Source organism: Lissotriton helveticus, chromosome 7 (assembly GCF_964261635.1).
Source record: "Lissotriton helveticus chromosome 7, aLisHel1.1, whole genome shotgun sequence".
Taxonomy (NCBI): Eukaryota; Metazoa; Chordata; class Amphibia; order Caudata; family Salamandridae; genus Lissotriton; species Lissotriton helveticus.
The window spans coordinates 352666743-352688877 of record NC_136068.1 but is presented as its reverse complement, the minus strand read 5'-3'; the positions used below and the strand labels follow the sequence as shown (position 1 = coordinate 352688877).

At 45.9% G+C, this 22135-nt stretch overlaps 1 protein-coding gene across 4 annotated transcripts in view; it reads right to left on the bottom strand.

The window, feature by feature from the left end:
- Positions 1-22135, bottom strand: part of NCOA6 (nuclear receptor coactivator 6) — a 410255-nt gene that overhangs the window by 268222 nt on the left and 119898 nt on the right. For all 4 annotated transcript variants that reach the window (XM_078652166.1, XM_078652165.1, XM_078652167.1 and 1 more), the window contains exon 3: positions 2626-2883. In XM_078652166.1, the coding sequence (XP_078508292.1) occupies positions 2626-2854 (229 nt within the window). In that variant the 5' untranslated portion in view covers positions 2855-2883. The remainder of the gene's footprint in view (positions 1-2625; positions 2884-22135) is intronic.

Here is a 22135-nt window from a genome sequence, read left to right as displayed (position 1 = left end):
TGGTGTCTGCTTTGATGGAGCTGTGTCAGGGAACCTGCGATAGTCCTGGAGCACATTTTTCAAGCTGCTCCCTAAAGACATGGCCATTTGAATGGATTGTTCTTGTTGCTCCTAAGATGAGCATTCCTCATGGTGCTGCTCGGATTGCTCTCCAGCAGTATAATAAATAGCATTCATCATAATAGGGCCCTTCATAATCCTCGTCCGCCTAGCACTGGACGTAAAGCTCTGATGGGCTATGAGCCACCCCACAGGGGCCCTTGTCTTCTGAATCATCATCATCATCATCATCTAGAAGATATGCTGGTGGAAGGGACGAAATTTTTCTCAGTGAGCTGTCAGCTGGGAGATTCTCCGTTAGAGTTTTATTTCTTGGAGCAATCAATAGCAAAGGAAAAAATTATGTTCTAGTCAACGATGTGGATTTCAACGGCATAGATGGTTCCTTCGTTAATGATTGTCTTGTCATCAAATCTTTATTCCACGGTTTTTCTCCTCGTCATTGGTCCGTCATCGCCAGAGCCAGCGTCATCGACGGTTCCCTCATCGGCGGTAATTTCGATGTCCGGTCTCTCGTCTTTGGGCTTAACGGTTAGTCCACAAAGAATGCAAATTTGGCGACTGATCCATCGTGGGGTCCAGTTAAGAATTTGCGCAGTTATAATAATCGCTGACGACAACAGCGATGATGCAAAAGTCTACCTTCCCAGTCTTGCTTCCAGTCCAGGGTGGACCTGGCTTGGCAGTTCGGGCTGGACTGTTCCAATGAGGAGCAGGGTCAAGATTGATTTGCAAATGTCTGGGTCCAAACTAGGGTAGCGTGGTAAACAAAAAAACAATGGATTAAACCATGATCTTTATGACTGGGGGTGAACGTTTGCATTGTTCAGCATTCTGTTCATAATTTTTTCTTTTTTGCTGTTGTCACCCTAAGTGGGTGGGGTATGCCCAGACGTGGGTCCCGTGCTCACTGGGCTACTGAATTCAAGCTAGCCTGGCTGATGTGGGGCGATACCCCAAAACCGGTCCCAGGATGCTTATTTCCGATCCAAGGAAGACACAGCTTGGCAGTCCGGGCTGTACTGTTCCCATGAGTAACAGGGTCAAGACTGATTTGCGTATGGCTGTGACCAAACGGAACAAGGTCAAGACTGATTTGCATATGGCTGGGTCCAAACTGGGGTGGCATGATGAATAAAAATGCTGTGGAATAAAAGCAGATCCTTGTGACTGTGGGTGAATGTCTGCATTGTTCAGCATTCCGTCCATCATTTGTTATTTTAACTCCACACTGCGCACAACCGTATGCTGTCCACAGCAGTGGGCTGGCCACCCACACGGGGTGCACACTACAGGCCCGCTAGAATCTAGAAATGGGTGACATGCCTGAATTACACCACCTTTAACTTACTAGAAAGCACAGCAAATATCAAACTAGGGTAAAAAAACTATTTCATCAAGTATGTCCAATAAAACCCAACATATGCTGAGAAGAGAAACATTTCTAACATGCTGAGTTGCCAGACGTTTTCTGATACAAACATTTCACATGTGTGGATGAGTACACTATGTAGTATGAAACAGACTACATTCTGGATCACATTCTTTTTAGGAAAATGTTGCAAGTGCTATTGCTGCCAGAAGGGAACCCCACCATCGCTACAACTGTATAAATACCAAATACCAAGAAAATGTAATACAGATAGGAGTTGTATGGATCGCACCATCACTTCTTAGCCAGACTGCTCAGCAAATATAAAACTATGGCTTTAAAAAATGGCTTATTCACATGTATTTCATAGAATACCAAACTGTGCTGACAATGTCAGCCTTAGTATAGTTCTAAGTTCCCACACCTCACCGTAGAAAAGCAGACCACTGCACGTTTGGATTTATGGGTGTGAGAGCTTGGGTGGAAAAACACAGATTCACCATTCTCATCACATTGATATAGAAAGATATGAATTATCATAGCATTGTAGAAACCTACTATCACAGTTTTATTGGGCCATGGAGCAACCAACTACGTTTCATTGGGCTTAATTTTCAGTACTAGGAAATTCATGAGTAGATAGGTAGTGAAATACTGTGAAACTTTAGGCACTGTTAATGGTAATTCCTACAATAACATTGGCTAAGCAGCCAAATAAATACTTCAATGGTTTCTTTTGCATCCATTTCTGGCCTTGTCAGTTCATTCATAAACTGTGCACAACCTAAACCGACCCACCTCACCTAATTAATCATCGAGGTCTGAATGGTGACCTAACTAAATCACCTGAATTCAAAAGACAAACATTTATTTTGAGTATTCCAGGCCTGTACTGCATGTATTAGATTTCACTATAAATTGTAAACATAAGCGTTATCTCTTCAATGAGGCGTATATCGCAGGTAGAGCAACAAGAACTGAATGGTAGTGACCACTTGGAAATAGTAGGCATCCTGGAGCCACAAAAAATGATTTACTACTTGTTGCTTCCAAAACTCAACAACTCTAACAGTGGACCTCTAATAACAGTTTGATTTACATTTTGTCAAACACTCCCTTGACTCATGTTCACTTTGGCACTCAATGAATGACAGATGTATTAAGGCAGTAATGCACTGAGAAACCATATTTACCCATTTGTAACAGGAAAGGAACATTATCTATAATGCTTTCTAGTTTCCATTTAAAATCTTCATCATTCATGTCCCCCTGGAAAGCAACAAAGATGGTGGAATCCTTCGCCATATAGTTCAACTTTGGTTCATCTTCTTCCAACCCAGAGTCCATGTCGGAGTCTTCCATGGTGGAGGAGCACAAGGATATGTAGATTTCTTCAAGGTTAGGAAGCTCATTCGAATCCATTGCTGGTTCTTCTCCAGCTATGAAGGCACCTGGTGGAAAAAAAAAGAGTCAATTAAAATGAGACAAGTTAAAAAAAGAACCGATTGCACACGGAAGCTGCAGCTCAGCTATTCACTCCCAAGGAAAAAGAAATGTGTCACGGAAAATAATGGAAACACTCCAAACAAACCTTAATATAGCTACCTGGAATTAACTTATCTACAGGCTGACAATTAGTTTCAATACCTTTACAAATTAACCGTCCTCTTAAAGATGTACGAGAGAGATAAAACAAATCAGTGGTGAAATTAATTTTATTGAAACGCTCGAATGTGCTGAAAACAGTGATATTTCAATAAATGCTGAGCATTGTTTGCTTTCAAAAATGAACTTCGGCCAAACACAAAATGTGCGTTGGAAAAATTCTCAAAGCAAGACAGGCACTGTTGCACTCAACAACACACTGTAGGCACAATGGAGGAAACATTCCCAGGAAAATGTATGGTTAGCTCTCAGTACATCAATTGGCAGGTTATCACCCAACTCTAAATCAGTATAATTGAAACTTGATAGAAAACAGTGAGGCCATCAAGAGGATGCACTTACAAACTCATTTGAATCTAATTAAAGGGCCTAACGCACAAGTTACTTACCTTCGGTACAATATATCTGTAAGAAACATTAGTTAAATTCCTTACCTTAGAATAACCCCCAGGTGTCAGACTGGATCCGGAACGTTTTCGTCAGCAGTACCACTGCGCGTCGGTAGTCAGCGTCTGCGGCTCCGCGTCCGTCGTCAGCGTGGTGATCACCGGGATGAAGTCGGAGTACTTAGACGCCGCCCTCGCGTGCTGACGTCAGTTCTGTACATAGCTTTCCGTGCCAGGAACGCAGAGCCATACAAGAAACCGACACTGGTGCCATGAAACTAGGGCCCTGAAAGGGATGACCTTAACCCTAGATATCGGTTCGCAGAACGGGGAGGATGGGTGGGCGGCAAGGAAACTAACTAACTAATGTTTCATACAGATATATCGCTACCGAAGGTACGTAACTTGTGCATCTGAAAGAAACACATTAGTTAGATTCCTTACCTTAGAATAGATACCCCAGCAATACCAACCCCGGTGGTGGGTCTGCAAACCAAGATCACACCAGAAAGTCCTGCAAAACCGAACGGCCAAAGAAGCCATCCCTCCGGACTTGACTGTCAAGGCAGTAGTGCTTGGCAAACGTGTGCAGCGAGGTCCACGTAGCTGCCTGACAAATGTCCTGCAAAGGGACTCCCCGTCCCAGGGCAGTATTAGCCGCCGTGGCCCGAGAGGAATGGGCGCGCAGCCCCTGAGTAGGATCCTTTTTAGCCAAGGAATAACAGACCTTGATGCACAAAACGACCCACTGAGAGATGGTTCGTTTGTGCACCGCCGGTCCCTTCTTAGCGCCCACGTAGCCAACAAAAAGTTGGTCGTCCACTCGGAACCATTTTGTGTGGTTCAGGTAAAAAGAAAGCGCACGTTTTGGGTCCAGACGGTGGAGCCTCTCTTCCTCTTTCGAAGGATGCGGAGGCGGAAAGAAGGTGGGCAAGGTAATGGTCTGGCCGATGTGAAAGGCAGTAACCCCCTTGGGTAGAAAAGAAGGACGAGTCCTCAGAACAACTTTGTCCGGATGGACGGAGAGGAAAGGACGCTTAGAAGAAAGAGCCTGGCGTTCACTCACTCTTCTGGCAGAGGTGATGGCAACCAGGAAAGCAGTTTTGAGAGTCAGAAGGCTAAGAGGACAGTTATGGAGTGGCTCAAACAGAGCACACATTAGATAGGTTAACAACAGATTCAAGTCCCACTGAGGCATTACGAAGGGAACAGGAGGAAACATGCAAGTAATGCCTTTCAAGAATCTATTTACAACAGGGGACTTGAAGAGAGAAGGCTGATCAGGAAGCCTCAAGAAGGCTGAAACAGCTGAAAGATATCCATTGATGGTGCCCAGAGCAGAGCACTTCTGGGCCAAGGAAAGAAGAAAGAGGAGAACCTCAGAAACAGGGGCAGAGAGGGAATCCACAGCCTTTGCTGTGCACCATAACACAAATTTGTTCCACCTGCAGGCGTATACCGTTTTTGTGGAGGGACGCCTGGCTGCCAGAAGAACATCACAGACTTCAGGAGGCAAGTCAAATGGCATCAACTGTCGCCGCTCAATCTCCACGCATGGAGGTGTCGGCTGGACAGGTTCGGGTGGAGGACCGTCCCCTGTTGCTGCGACAGAAGATCCTCCTGAAGAGGCAGTCAGAACGGGGGATCGATTGACAGACTGAGTAGCTTGGGATACCAGTATATTTGTGCCCAATCCGGAGCCACAAGGATGACTTGGGCCCGGTCGCGCCTGATGTTCTTCAGCACTCTGGGCAGAAGTGGTATAGGTGGTAGGCGCATAACAGACCGCAACTCCACTCGCTACGAAAAGCGTCTCTGAGCGAGTGCCGCCTTGGAAATTCCAACGTGCAGAACTGATGACATTGCGCGTTCTCTTCGGTGGCAAATAGATCTAACCAAGGCGCTTCCCACTGCTGAAAGAGACCTTGCGCCACGTCCGAGTTCCGATGCCACTTGTGATCCATCATGCACCGACGGCTGAGTTCATCCGCCCTGGCGTTCAGAGAACCTGCCAGGTGTTGAACCACCAGGGTGATGCCAAATGTTCCAGCCATGTCCAGAGGCGCAGAGCCTCCTGACAAAGGGTCCACAACCCCACTCCGCCCTGTTTGTTGCAATACCACATGGCGGTGGTGTTGTCCGTGAACACCTGCACTACACTTCCCCAGACAGAGGGAAGGAATGCCTTCAGTGCAAGTCGGATCGCTCGCAGCTCCAGAAGGTTGGTATGGAGCCAGGACTCCGCTGGAGACCAGAGGCATTGGATCTCCGCCTCTCCCATGTGGCCCTCCCATCCCAGGAGGGACGCATCAGTCAGCACTTTGTGCACCTGTTGGGGAAGGGAGAGGGATCTGCCACTGACCCAATAGCGGTCTGTGAGCCACCACTGCAACTGTCTCGCAGTGCCCTCCGAGATCAGGATGTGGTCGGACAGGTTGCCCTGATGTTGTGCCTAGTGGAACTTCAGGTCCCACTGCAGAGCCCGCATCCGCCAGCAGGATGCAGGATCAGACCCAGCAGCCGTAGGGCCATCCTGACCGAAACCCGGGACAAAGGCTGAAAGATCGGAATCAGAGCCTGAATATCTCGAACTCGCTGCTCGGGAGGATAAACCTGAAACTGCGCCAAGTCCAGAACCGCTGCGATGAAGAGGAGCTTTTGGAAGGAACTCAGGTGTGACTTCGGCACGTTGATGGAGAACCCCAGCGAATGCAGGAGGTCTGCCGTAGTCTGGAAATGGGAGACGACTGTTTGGGGCGAGCCCGCCTTCAACAACCAGTCGTCGAGATAGGGAAGACTGGAGCCCTGAATCTGCGCAGATGAGCCGCGACCACCGCAATCACTTTCGTGAACACCCGAGGGGCACTGGTGAGGCAGAAGGGGAACACGGTAAACTGAAAGCGCTCGTGGCCCAAAGTGAATCTCAGGTAACGCCGGTGGGCCGGCAGGACGGGAATGTGGAAATAAGCATCCTGCAGGTCCAACGCTACCATCCAGTCTCCAGTGTCCAGGGCAGCCAAAACCTGAGCTAACGTCAGCATCTTGAACTTCTCCTTCCGGAGGAAGCTGTTGAGGCTCCGGAGGTCCAAGATAGGGCGTAGGCCCCCTTTGCCCTTTTTGGGAACCAGAAAGTAGTGGGAGTAACACCCCGTCCTACTTCTGGGCCAGGGACCGCTCGATGGCCCCCTTGGCCAGGAGGGCCGTAACTTCCTACCATAGAAGTTGCATGTGATCCCCCGACATGCGGTGGTACTGTGGTGGCATGGCTGGAGGGGTCGCCTCGAAGGGGAGGGAGTAGCTCCTTCAGACGATTTGCAGCACCCACCTGTCCGAAGTGATGGTACGCCAGTGGAGCAGGTGATGGCAAACTCTGCCTCGCACTGGCGTGGAATGGGCCTAAAAGTTCGGACTAGGAAGGCTTTCAGGCAGATGCTGCGGGAGCAGATGTGGACTGACCGACTCTCTGTCCCCCTGTTCCGCCACGGCAGGTTGGTTCTGCAGTCTTTGGCTGGACGAACGTGCGGGGGTGCTCCTTCCAGAGCCACGAAAGGAGCGAAAAGCAGAAGTTTGCTGCCACTGGGCCGGACTTGGCCGTAGCCCTGGAGTCCTTAAAACGCTCCAGCACACTATATGCTTTGTCGCCAAAGAGGCGATGGCCATCAAAAGTCATGTCCATGAGAGTGCTCTGGACATCCCCCGAAAAGTTTGTGGATCTCAGCCAGGCCATCGCTCTACCCAGCAAGTCCGTGGTGTCAAGTCCGCATCTGATGGAGTACCGTGCTACATCCCGCCCCTCAGCAAGAGCTTGGGCGAGCCATGTCCTGGCCTCCTCTGGACACTGGGGCAGCACGTCCGCCACCGTATCCCACTGAGAGTGGGTGTAACGGTCCAAAAGGCATGCGGTATTAATGCTTCGCAACCCTAGACTAAGGGAGGAAAACAGTTTCTTGCCAAACTGTTCTGGCCTTTTGGATTCCCGGTCCAGTGGTGCGGTCGGGAAGGTGGTCTGGGACGTGGAGGCCTGGATAACCCGACTCTCAGGGGTGGGGTGGGTGGACAGAAAGCAGGGGGCGCCTGGAGCAGGGCGGTGGCACCGGGTCACTTTCCGATCCACAGGAGGGACTGTGTTGGGCTTGGACCAAGTACCCATCAGAACGTCAGTGAGGGCCTCATTGAACTGCAGTAGAGGCTTCGAAGAGCTTACTGGCAGTTGAAGCACCTCGGTGAGGAGGTTAGTCCTCATGGCCGCTGAAGGGAGCGCAAGGCCTTGGCCACCTTGCGCAGCACCACAGGATAAGTAGCTCCCTCCTCCGTAGCCACGGAAGGAGGCGAGAGAAAGCCAGTGTCAGGTGAAGTGTCAAGACCACTGGCCTCCCCTAGCTCATCTGCCCAGTCCTGACTTAACTGGCACTGCTGTGCCAGAGGGTTCTCAGACCCCTCCCAGTCCTCCCCTTCATCCATGTCCGGATAAACAGGCAGAAATGATGGAGCCGGGGCATAGGTGAACAATTCACCGGTCGGAGACGGTGCCAATCAGACGCCGGGCCGGGGCTGAAACCTGGGCCGGCGTTGCCAGAGGACAGCGCCGGAGGTGGCTCAGTGGGAGTCGGCGCCAGCAGAAGAGTCGTGAGGTCAACCAGCGTCGACCGGGATCCAGGCCTGGATCCTATGGTGTCCTGCGGCGCAGAGACCGAAGTTGTGTGCGGTGCCGGGGCTGGAGCCTCAAGCAACACAGGGCTAGTACCCCCAGTCGGACCCGCAGGGCCAGAAGGTGCGCCGACAAGGCCCGACGGCGGAAAGAGAGTCCTCATGGCCACGAGGAAGTCTCGATCCTGCTCCGGAGTCGCATTGAGCCCAGGGACCGGAGGGTGTGGGGCGGGATGCAACTGCACGGGCTCCGCCAAAGCCGTGCGGGCAGCGGCACGTGAACCTTGGCCGAGTCGCGCGACCGACGAGGGGAGGTCGAAGAACGATGGTGTTTCTTTGACTTCTTCTTCCCTTGCCTCGACTTACCGGAGTGCGAGGACTTAGATCCCGACGAACGGTGATGACTCCGGCTCCGCGACCGGTCCCTCGACCTCCTCCCCGAGCGGCGCGGAGCTGACTGCCGGATATCGAGCAGCTTACGGGAACCTCCCGCCTAGCCTTCGACGTCAAGGCCGGGCAGTCGTGGTACGACTTGTCGTCGTGGTCAGCCCCTAGACAGTAGACACCGGCGGTGGGGATCGGTAACTGACATCAGTCGGTGACAGGCGTAACACGGCTTGGAACCAGGCATCCCTACCGGCACCAGGAGTCGATGTCGACTCGAAAAAGATAGACCAAAAAAGTACAAAAGTTTGTCAAAAAGTGACTAAGGGTACGCTCTTCCCGGATCTGCGCTAGCTAGCGCGAAAAAAAGAAGAACTGACGTCAGCGTGCGAGGACGGCGTCTAAGTACTCCGACGACGTCATCCCGGCGATCAAGACACCGACGGACGCGGAGCCACAGACGACGCCTACCGACGCGCAGGGGTACTGCTGACGAAAACTTTCCGGATCCAGTCTGACGCCTGGGGGTTATTCTAATGTAAGGAATCTAACTAACATGTTTCTTTCAGATAATACAGACGGGGAAGTGGCATGATCATAACATAACGCATCTCTTGAGAACTCCCTAGCCCCTTGCTACTTTTTTTTTTAAGGCCTCAGTGCTCTGATGTTGAGGGCCGGAATGACTGCTCCAATTGAGAAGGTGAACAGCTGCATTTTATGCAGTGCAACTGCAAGCAGAGTGCCCGAGACTCTTTCACCACCAAGCACTCACCCAGCGAACTATTTGGCAATATGGCAGGCACAGATCATTTAAGGTCCTATCATTCCTTCACCACTATGACACAAATGAGCAGTTAAAGTTAGCACAACCGCTAAATGGAGAGCTTTTTTGCCTGGGCACTGTGGGGACGAGAGCACTTGGAAGGAGCGGCCTTTCTCTGTGCGAAATAGGGAATGATTGAGTAACGACTTTCTATATGCATTTTAATAGAATGCCTGTTCAATACTGTTTTGGTGATGCCCATCACAGGTCACCATAAGGCCTCTGTCTTAAGAGTACCATACTGAGGTTCTAAGTGGCACAATTACTCCTAGCATCTTTTGATCTAAATGTGCTTCGACACATGGACTTCACTCTGGAGCAGTGCTCTCCTGAGCGCAGTACTATATGGGTTTTGTTTGCAACATTTATTTATTTGAACTGAAACAATATGGTACTGACACATATGTATACAAATTAGAAAGAGGATCAGGGCAGGAGTTTACATTCACAAACATAAAACAATTTATATAGAGCCTTCTCGTCATAATAACGTTAAACAAACACAGAATCTATAGAAGTTAACAATTTTTCTGCTGGGTGGCTAATTTGAAGGTGGAGGATAGAAGTCTGGAAACATGAAAAGTAAGGGTGACAAAGCTGGGTAGGCGTTAAGTGTTTCTTTCATGTCTATGTTTACATCCGTGTGCATGCTGCACGTTAACCTGCATGCACGCCTTGTTTATATTTGAGTACAGATCCATGTTCCTTCTCCATGGTTTCCAACTCGAGTTGGGAACAGATGGAGAGAGGATCTTCAGAACGTGGACTCCTATTAATAATAAAGCAACTTTCATTTGAAGAAACTTCTTCTCGCCTGATCGCCTCTTTCATTTAAAGAAGACCCACCTCTTCATTTGGCGACGAGCGGTTTTCGTTTAAAGGGGCCAATTGTCTTCCTTCATGTATCCTCCTGCGCACTCGGTGGCACCCGACGGCTGCTGCCTTTCAAATGCCTTTCTTTGCTGGCCTCCCCAAATCCCACCTCTCCACTCTCAAATCCATTCTCCATTCAGCGGCTCGTTTTGTTTTTGGGGCAAAAAGAAATGATCACATCACACCCATACTGTTTTCTTTTTGATGGCTTCCCATTGAAGCAAAGTCAATCTACAAGACTGCCTGTATCATACACAAAGCCCTGCACATTCCCTTCCCTCGATACCTGGCAAATAAACTTAAAATCTCTGGAGGTTCTAGACCTTCACGTAATGCTGAATACTTACTGCTTGAGCCCCCTACATTCAAAAAAGAAAGATTGAAGGCTCAATTCTTCTCAGGCAATGCAGTTAGAATCTGGAACTCACTTCCTCCATTTCTCCGTACCACCACCTCTATCTGGTTTCAAAACCGATCTCAAATTTCTTCTCTTCCAAAGACACTTCCAGAACGAATACATCCCTTTTCATGTCCCTCATGGCAGCTTGGCATTCACTTGATGTTCTAAGTTCTTACAATGCTGTAAATATGTTTTCTATGCTTGTGCTAACCTAATCCCAATGTTTTTGTTTTGTTTTATTGCTGTGATTGCCACCTCTTATTTAACTTTTTCAACTTTCTCGTTTGTACCTGTAAAGTTAAGTTGTTAAATCTCCTCAAGTAGTGTACTTGACTCTATTGTAAAGCGCTCTGACACCTTTGAGTGAAGTCTGCACTATATAAAATTGCATAAATAAACTTCACACGGATTGCTTTGGTCTTCTGGACGAGTCCTCCTACAGGATTATCTCATTTTGGGATCTCGACGCACCCTGGAGAAGCGGTGCATACGTCATTCTTTCATTTAAAGAAGACCCACCTCTTCAGGGTAGCTCATGGGAAGATAGGCATTGACCTATTAACAACAATCGGCAATAACATACCCAATAATAACGCAATAATAATTGTGCTAAAACTAAAACGATGTTCTCTCACCTATTACGGTTGGTTTACGGGAATATGCGGACACCAGCCTTGAGCGCATAATTGGAAAGACATAACCATGGCCACAACCTACCAGTAGCCCCCTCCTCTTTCCCACCTCTCTCAGAGCTCACGTGCAAAGCTGCCTGGCTATCCTAGACAGTCAAGCGTGGAGTGGTGCATCTCCAGGATTGGATTGGGATTAAAAATCAGCCCAGGCACACTAAAAAAAGTGGCCCACATTTGTATATTGCCTCTCTGCAAACCACTGCTTCAGCCAAGTTTTTTTTAAATGAAGGGGGTGGGGAGCCTCTGACAGACGCATGTTTTCTTAACTTTATTTAGATTTAAAAAATGCACGGATAGTTCACAATGGTGAAACACACCTGAAAAACAAGTGAGACCACTTATGCTCAGGCCCCCTGCCCACGCTCAGTTTGCACACATTAATGGCCAGCCCAGAGAGATAAAGGGATTGACACCTCTGCCGTTGATAAAAGGGATGTAATGGACGCCCATCTGCCTCCAGAAAGGCCACTCAGGCACCCACTGGGCTGCTGGTGGCATCCTAAAAGCACAGACACTGCCCAAATCAGCCCCAGGCTGCCCAAACAGGTTGCCCAAATAAGCGGCCCAAAGCTGGAACTCTGATACCGGCCCCTCGGCCATTGCCAGAGTGCGTGCCTTACCAATCTGACCCTGTGCATCTCTCGCACACTATGGCCTGTTTGAATACCCTTGAATGCTGTTGAAAGGCATACAGCCTTGGACAGAGGCTCCAGCATGACCAAGAAGAGAATAAAAAGGGGGAGGGGAGTACGTCTATTAATGCAATTTTTCAGGATCATCTTTTATTTGTCAGAGTAAGCGTGCCAAGGTCCAGAGTTGGTTGCCGGAACAACGGTTTTATACAAATGTCATCTGCGACTTATGGATTCATTGGGGGGGGGGGGGGGGGGTGACCTTGCCCAGCAGCCAAGTCACTAGAATTTTAGAAATGATTTTTAGATTCACATTTTTAGCAATGATTTTTAAGTCCACATTTATCAATGAGATGGGGCGATAACTAGTGCACTCCAGCAGGTCTTTTTTCTCCTTAGGGTGGAGGGTAATGGTGGCATAAGCCTCTCTTCACCTCTTCCGGATATGTACGCATCCGAAGGAGGACAAGAAATGGTTTGCCAGTCTTATTAAATTCACCTAAGTATCCATCTTTACTGGTGATTTACACGTGAGTAAAGCCATAATGGCTTTAGCAGTGAATGCCCCTTCGAGGTACGCCCAAGCTCTCACCCATAAGAGAGGGTGAGATGTAGAGGAGCTAGGAAAGCATCTTTTTTGGGATAGAGCAGCCGGGACTGAGACGTGTAGAGTGAGGAGCAGTATGAGGCAAACCGACCTGTGATGTCCAGGAGAGGTCAGTTGGTAAGTGGCCACAAATGCTGCGGATTGCTGGAATGGGTAGTTGAGTGTCCCGTGGACCACGTTTAGCAGCTAAGAGCTGTCCCGCTTTTCCCTATGGCAGTATCTCCGCTGCTGTAATTTGACTAGAGCTCTTTCCGCCGACTCAGTGAAGAAGGTAGTTAAGCATAGCATGGCCAGTTTCACTTCCTTCTGGAGAACGGCGGTAGGAGATTACAAGTAAGTGTCAATTCAGATCACAAACCTTCACCTTCAGGAGTTCAGGGACTCCTAAAGGAATAAATGTGTTTCTTGTTTGAGGTAAATGTCCTCATGTTTTGTATGTACGTAGGCCTTATCTTTTTGCATAAGATGTAATGACATAATCAGTTGACGTTTAGAGTAATTAATGATCGAGCATTTTAACAGCTTGTCCTATCAACTGTTGATGGGTTTCTGAGGTCAGGTAAGTCAGCAATGTGGGGGGCGGGCTGAGTCAAATACCGGGCAGGTCCCCAAACAACCTGAGCGGACTACCTGGTGAGGGCGTAGGTGGATGGCCCCGACTGACTATCAGACAGCATGTGGAGTCCCTTGTGTTAACTGAAGGATCTGTCAAGGATGTGGAGATGTTCTGCTATAGACTGCCATGTGTTGTCAGGTATACTATACTTCTCTGGAAATGGCCAACCCAGGGTCAAAGGAGGAGGGCGGAAGAAGGTACACAGTTCAAGAGGCACTCCCTACCAAGGCAAGGAAAGTACCCAACACCCCTTAGAATTTGTCAAGCTTGTCATTCAGTTTAAAGGTACATGAAATGCTATTTGATGTAATTTAACGAGCACTGGTTATTTATGTCAGTAGTGAGAAATACAAATACCAGTAGGCGCAGGGGAGCAGTGTGTGTTCTCAACATACTGCTATAAGTGCATACAAAAAAGGCCCAAATCGAAGGGCGTTCTTTACACTACCAGTCATCAAAGACTATCTGGAAAACGCAAGAAGGTTTACCCTCCAGTCAGAAGGCCTGCTCCCCCGTGAGAGCTGAATTTTTTTCTTTCTAAACTTATAGCTGCTTCTTTTGAACCATTTATAAATCCACATTGTAGCATTTTTCCGTGAAACGTTTTCCTTTTTAGGTGCAATTACCAATGCCAGGACAGTCCCTGAATTCCAAGTCTTATCATCCACTGAATCCTAACTGATTTTTAACCACAATATGGTAGGTTTAAGAACGCAAAATTGTTTTCTTCCTAAAGTTGTCTCAGAATTCCATAAAAATCAAACAATTTTACTTAGTGTTTTCGTCCCCAATCCTTCATCTCCATCAGAGAGATCACTACATTCTTAGACTTAAAGAGAGTCTTGCTTTTCAGATGGGTTTAGAGTTATCTAAATAAAACTAATACATCTTTTTTTTTTTTTATTGTGGCCCTCTACGTACAAGGCGACCATTGCTCGCTGGAAAGTAAGTGTCCTGCATTCCATGTTGTTATCAAATACCAAATAAACCTTTACCTGGAAAGCCAAGAACCTTCCACTAGATCAAAAGTGACATCTGCAGATTGTATCAAGAAGTTCTTCTTTTAGAACTATGTAAGGCAGAAACTTGGAAGTAATGTCATACTTTCACTATACATTGTCTAGCTAAAGATTCTCAATCTGATACCCTTGTGGGCCAAACAACATCGAAAATTGTTTTTAAGTATCCTACTCAGATTTCCTACCTTTTCTACCACCCTTACTTGTTTAGAATGTTTCTCTTTTGCATTGACAGTCGTGAAGTTGGGATATGCTTGCTACTCTCTTCTGCGTTCATAACTCATTGTAAATCCTATGATGCAGAAGGAAATGTTACTCACATGTAATACTAAGGTATTCTCACTGAAATCATGAGCAACCCTCCCTTCTTACTTACTGTAAATTTAATATATTGAATGACACTTGTGTTCATAGTTATTTATGGGATATCATGCTCTTCCGTTCAAAAAGAACTGAGCCTGTGAGAAAAGCAGCCAGAATAGTGCAATGGAAGCTGCTGCCTCAAGTAAAGCTACAGTGTATATTGAGTTAAACTATGCGCTTTTAGCCTGACAGGTACCTTTCTATTAATCTTTCTCCTCTGTAGCCACAGCAGGGATTTAAGTTGCCTTTCAATATAGGACATTTTTCTACTTTAAATGCAGCAATTTTGTTTAGATTTATAATTATAGTTTCACTACTATAGGTTTTTTTCTGCAGAAAAAATGCAGTTAAAACTGGCCTGTCACAGACTTGTGGAGGTATCACCAGACTGTGGTAACCTCCAACGTCAGCAAATATGTATAAATTAGTGTTCGGGGGTTCCAGTGCACAGGTGGGACTATTCTATGTTTATGACTTCAGTGAAAATACCTACAATGCAGAACTCACAAGGTCAGAGCTAAAAAGCTTAGTTGTATACTATATGTTGCTTCGAACAGGCACAGACTTGCCCGTTGTGCGCAAGGCAGAAAACCATCATATTAGAAGGCTTAAATACGTGTAAAGACTAAAAGAATTTAGTTTTCTCCTCAGGGGTTAGCAGGGGATCTGGTCGCACTGATTCCCTCCTACGAATAGTCCCGGTCTGGTGAGCAATCATGCTACTTCTGCAGCAAGTTGAACATTAAGTTGCATCCAAACCTCTTCTAACTTCTATGTGATTCAATCTCTTTTTCTTATTTCCTTCCTACTACCTCCTTAGCGTTGGCAAGTAAGGTGTTACCATATCACAGGCTTTGGTGAAGTTGGAAGGACATGGGAAGTTGTGTTCCTTTGATATGCCGAGATTGTTGGCTGCTTTAATTCTTGGGGAGATAAGTATAGAAGTAAAGATGAGGCAGAAGGTACAGCCCATCTTTTTTTATTTCGGATTCTCAGTGGTGTACCGTGATGCCATCAACTACTAACACTTAACTAGAGTTGACTGCAACATTTTGGAATGGTGCACTATTCCGCTCCCTGAAGCACAGACTGAGTATTGGCTTTAAGCAGTATTTGTTTCCTTGACCTCTAATAATGTACCATTGCAAGGAACTCTACCTTCAGATTGGCCTTCAGCTGATACATCACGAAACATCATACCTCAGGGTATGAGCCAGGCCAGTTATTTAAGTGGCATAGGTAGATCAGAAATACTTTATCAAAGAGGGGTCAGACATACTACTGTACTTTTTCCTGAGGAAGAAACAACCTGAATTCATATATGTTTATCTTTTGTAAAACTTTACCACTTCATTGCCAGTTGTTATTGCCTTTGTTTGATACCCTTAACCTGGGCAGCGTACCCCTTTCTCTTACACATGACGTCGCACAAATGTTATGGTCTGTCAATTTTTGTTTTCAAAACCAGAACCGCTCCAAGCCCCCTCCCACGTACCCTAGTAGCCGGACAACTCAAATCTACCATACCCTGCCACTGATGGCAGGATATGGTAGAGATGGAGGAGATCACAGCCTTTGGTACCACCATATCAGCCACGGAGTCTAAGATTATGAACCTTATTCCAGAAAAATTGATGTTATTCTGTTTTTAAACGTACAAAGTTTGTCTGTTTAGAGGGTATAAAAGACAATCCCTTTTCAAGAAGGCTATCTTCCGATGTTAATAGTGATCATTTTGATAAGTTAAAAATGGAGGACGTCACTGGTTCTTGTGGAACTGTCATCGAGTTTTCATTTCCCCTGTTTGGCTGTAATATTCTTGCTTTCCTCTCCTTCTCTATTGGCCTCTTCCTAAAAAAGACAGTTTTTTTTTTTTTAAGAATTCAAATTCAAATTCCGATGAGATGATTCTTCACCAGGGTCAGACTCACCTGTGGACTCTGAACAAGATCTTTCAAAGATTGTGATAAACTGTTTTCTAGATCTGCCTTGAAAGTCTGGGAGAAATCAGAGACTCAGGGCAGGTATAAAAACCCTCCTTACGGTAAGGATAAACTGTTTCCAGATTAAAATACTTTTTATCTCACTCAAACTTGGAGGACTTTTGATTGACTGTGTAACCTTTGAAGTTCCCAATTTCTTTTTTGATTTTTTCCAAGAGTGATTTCGCCTCAGACATTGACTGGTTATCCATAATTTCTTGATCCAGCTGCAAAATGTCTTCCCATAGTGTTTTTGGATAGTCGTTGGGCAGACTCTTTTGAGAGTACCATCAGATCTCGGCTACATTTGGAACTAATGAAGCTGTATCCTTTACAAAATTCAGGATTTTCAATAAAAATGACAGGAATTTTCCGTATTTGTAGACCCCATGGGATTGTGCCAGCTTTTAAATGCTTCAAGAGGAAGTGGCCATGGAGTTCCTTCAGTTCCGACATGTTTCTTTTTTAGACGTACCAATTTTTCAGATTCATTTTGCAGCTAAGCTGTGGAGCTTGAGCTCATTGAAGATAATAGGGAAGGAATAGAGATCAGTTTCTCTGTATATGCTCTTCTGTGAATGATAGTGTATCTTTTTTATACATGATTTTTTATTTTAATCAAGAAAGAGGGAAATGCTTTTCAAAGAAGGAAAGAAAAGCCCAACACAAATCCTACATTTTGTTCTGAAAAACATGTGAAGTGAGACATACTTTTACATTTTTGTATTTTATGTTGGTGTGACATTCCTGGTCTTGTATACATATTTTTCGTTATTTGTTTTATTAGGTACTCTTTTGTATTAGTGCAAAGAAATGCATTTGAATGTTTATGCCATCTTGTGTATTGCTTCAATGTTTATGACAGTCTTCTTCATTCAGATTGATTAAAATATGTGTTTGTACGAGTAATTAATAAAAATATTCTTTGTGATCAAGTAGTTTAAGAGTCATGGTCACCCGATCAAAAATTCCTATAGTGTTGTGTCAGTATTGGCATATTTCAGTGTCTGTTTAACTTTCTAAAAGTGTCATTTTCAAAACTGCAATTTAAAAAACAACTTCAACATCAGTTGTGTTTTCAAATTGTGAGTCCAGGGACACCAAATTTGGTTTTAGCATCTTTTCCGAATTTGAAATTACACTTCTATATTGTAATAAGGCAATCCCAATGTTAACCTATGGGACAGATAGGGTCGTAGGGAAAAACAAATTGAAAAGTCTTTCACTATCAGGACATGTAAAACTTAAAAGTACATGTCCTACTTTTTAAATACACTGCACCCTACCCATAAACTGTCCAGGGCCTACATTAGGGGTGACCAACATTTAATGAAAAGGAAGGCGTGGGCCTGACAAGTAGATTAACTAGCTAGGTCGAAATGGCAGTTTAAAACTGCACCCTCAGGCTCTGCAGTGGCAGGCCTCAGACATGTTTAAAGGGCTATTTAACTGTGTGGCACAATCAGTGCTGCAAGCCCACTAGCAGCATTTGAGTGACAGGCTCTGGGCACATATACTGCACTTTACTAGGGAATGATAAGTAAATCCAATATGCCAATTGTGTATAAAACCAATGTTACCATGTTTAAAGTAAAGAGGACATGCACTTTAGCACTTGTTAGCAGTGGCAAAGTGCTCAGATTCCTAAGGAGAGCAAAAGCTAAGTCAGCAAAATCAGACTGTCTGGAGGGAAAAAGTCAGGGGAAACAACAGCAAGGATGCCAGGTCGAACACATCACCCCCCCACCCTCCAGCAGAAAGTGGGGAGAGCTACCCGTTCCTTGAGAGTTTGATTCACTAAGACATAAAAACCTGGAGAAACCATCGGCTTTGGTGAGGTCTGTTCCAGAACGGTGTTCCACTATAAAGTCCATTCCCTGTAGGGAGAAGGACCACCTCAACATTTGGGATTCTCAACCCTCGTATGTATTAACCATCTGAGGGGCCTGTGGTCTGTCTGAACCCGGAAGGGAGTGCCAAATGGGTATAACTGAAGCTACTTCCGCGCCAGATCACAAAAAAGGTTTACTTTTCTATTGTGCTCCACCTCAGTTTCCTGGGAAGTAACATTCTATTGATGAAGTCTACAGACTGATCCAGGCCCTCTTCATTCAGCTGTGAGAGCACATCCCTTATGCCATGCTCGAAGGGGTCTGTATGCACCACAAATTCTTGGAAGAAGTCAGGGGCCTTGAGCACGGGTGCTGTGCACATGGCCTTTTCATCGTGTAGAAAGATTTGTGGCAAGCTTTGTCCAGATCACCTGATATGGCTGCTTATTGGTAGTCAGCTCTGTCGAGGGAGCAACAATAGTGCCATACGCCTTGATGAATCTCCTATAATAGCCAGTGAAGCCTAAGTATGCTCTCACTTCTCTCTGGGTACTGGGGGTTCCCAAGCCAGAATGGTTTCAATCTTTGGCTGAAGGGGCTGCACCTTGCCGTCTCCTACTTGGTGTCCCAAGCAGACCACAGAATCTTACCCTATCTGGCACTTACTGGCCTTTATAGTCCGGCCTGAACTCTGCATAAATCCCGATGTCTTGCCAAAGAGTTCTGGAGTACTAAAGGCTCCATTCACATCAGCTGCTGTCCCACCCACATTTGACATATCATCTGCAAATAATAAGTACCTCCTGGAGGTGGTGCAAGTGGTCCTTCCAACTAGAACTGAGGACCGCAATGTCGCCTAGATAGGCAGCACTTAAGTTTTCCAAACTAGCCAGGACCTGGTTGACCAACCTCTGGTAGGTGGCAGGGGAATTCTTCAACCCAAAAAGCATGACCTGGAATTGCCCTTCTCGTGTTGAGAACCCCAATCTCTCTTTAGCCCCCTCGGCCATGGAAATCTGCAAGAACCCAGACAAAGTCAAGCGGTAATGAGGAACATGGCAGCTCCAAGACATTCTATGAGCTCATCAGCTCTGCCCACGGTAGTCCACATAGAACCGGAGTTCAGGTGTGACACCTGGTGGGGTAGCTTTGGGGACCAACACCACTGAGCTGGACCAAGGGCTGTTTGAAGGTTCCATAACCCCCTATCACCAGTATCTCAGAGACCTCCTCTTTGATGTTGGCTCTCATCTTGTTAGATAACCTGCACATTTTCTTCTTCACAGGCATACAGTGCCAGGTATCAATGTCATGGGTGCACCAAGTATTGACCCCTGGGGTAAGTGAGAACATAGAGGTGAACTGTCCCAGCAACTGGTGAAAGACTCTCGGCTGATCTAGGGTTAGTGATAGGAACAGGCTTACACACTCCACTGACCCATCCCGCTCCTTGGAAGAAAGGAGGTCAGGAAAAGCTTCACTCTCCTCTTTCATCCAATCATCAGTAACCAAGAGCATGCTAAGTTCAGACTTCTCAAAATGGGGCTTGAGGCGGTACTAGGCGCTTGCGAAGTTGTATCCACAAGATGATTCTCTTGATAAATGTGTGACTATAGATGACATTGTCCACTCCCAGACCAGGGAGATGGTATCCTCTATATTTAGGGTTAATATATCTATGCTCAGGTAGGATTCACATGGGTATCCTGGTTTGAATATTGTGTATTTTTGGTGATTAGCCCGCATAAAATTTAACAGTGATACCCGTGTTCACCCACTCATGGAGTCCACTCCAGTTTCCCATGTGGGGGAAGGCCAAAAGTGATACCAAGGGAAGTGCACAGGCATAGGGCACTTGTGTTTGCATTTTTTGCAGCACTGTCAACCACGCATAACTGAGTGTTCTAACCAATATCCCAGTGCCCAGAAGGTAGGACTTATTAGTGGGATTCAAAAATAATCTAGATAGTGCATCCGCAATATTCAATTCAAAGAAACTTTATTCGGTTTAAGTTGCAAACCATTAAAGTTACACAAATTAATACATCAAAGGTAAAATTCATTATGTAAGATACTATCAGCAGCAATAACCAATCAGCGATTAATTTGGAACACTAGATGGAAAATTATTACAGTTCATTGATACGGCAAAAAAAGTGACAGTGCATTATTAAAGTGACCTTCATAGCAGCATACAATTAATAAATAATCAGTTAAAATTTAAAAGAATTCATTACAAGTCCATAAACTTCCTAGACTTGACAATTGATTTTAAGAATTCCACAATAAAAAGTAAACACTCTCCATTCAGTAATTGTAGGTACATCATAGCTGGCCGGACCTGGCCAAAATTACGTTTTTTTAAAAGAGGGGCCAGATAGCGTTTGTGTGGGAATTCACACAATTTACATAAAAACATAAAATGCAGCATATCCTGCGGAGACTTTCCGTCGCAGCCGCAGGGAGCTACCACTTTATTATAATAAAACATTTTGGTCTTACAAGCATATGATGAAACAAGGTTATACGAAACCTAGTTAGTAAAAATTTCTCATACGTGGACAATGTACCAAGGAGATAAGGCTCTGCTCTGTGTTGTTTTTAACATAATATATGTCCGAACGCTAGGTTTCAGTACCTCTTTAGCTTCCCTTGTCAGTTTTTTATTGCCTCCACATCTCCCTTTTTGATATATTCAGGGTTGACAAATAGCTCTCCCCGCCCTAGACCTACAAGACCTTTCCTGATATAGTTCAACCACGGTACTGCGGTCGAATTGTCCAGTAACAGGCAGTCTTTTAAGATCATGTGGGTCAAGGGGATATCCGGGTTTAAGCATGCTTTTAACCAGCAGGTCAAAGGGCGCAGGGAAAATATTTCACTGACAAACTGGATCCCCAGTTCCTCATGGACAACTAAATTTGATGTTCCTCGTGGGACACACAATAAGCGTTTCAAAAAAATGTTCTCCGCGATTTGTAGACAGTTTCCCACGCTGTGCCCCCATATTTCACTGCCATAAGTTGCAGTAGCCACGGAGTTAGCCTTATTTAGACTTGCAGCATGGCTCCAGTGGGCTTTTTCCCCAGTTTGGACGCAAAATTAAAGATTGCTGAGTTCACCCTCGCCATGTCCCCTTTCTTTTTCAATATATGAGGGCCCCATTTCAACTTATCATCAAAAAGGACCCCTAGGACGTGTTAGTGAGGGGATTTTTTGCGTCTCCAACTTTAAATTGAAAATTCTTTTTAGGGGGCAGCCCTACCTGCATGATGTAGGATTTAGTGTTATTTATTGTCAAATCCCTGTCTGACATAAAAGCATCGAAGGCAGTTAAAAGTGCTTGTAGTCCCCTTTCCGTTCTGGATATAAGGACCGCACCGTCCGCATATAACAGGGCCGGAATCCCACGCCGACCTACTCTGGGGCAGTCAGCCCCCAACCCCCTCAAAACGCTATCTAGATCATTAATATAAAATTTAAACAGAAAGGGGGCCAGAATGCATCCTTGTCGGACTCCCTTTTTAATATTAAAATCCTTTGTGACACTCAGGTCCTGAGAGAACCTAACATTTGCTTTTGTGGACCTGTGTATGTCTTCTAAAAAAATCTACAATACCATTCTCAACCCCCATTGCCTTCATGGACTGCCAGAGCTTATTCCTGTTAACACAGTCAAAAGCTGAGGACAAGTCGGCCATCACCATATAGTGAAGCTCCCACTGAAGGGAGTCGGAGTTCGTTTCAATGTCTATTGTCAACGCTAGTGCCTTGGGGTA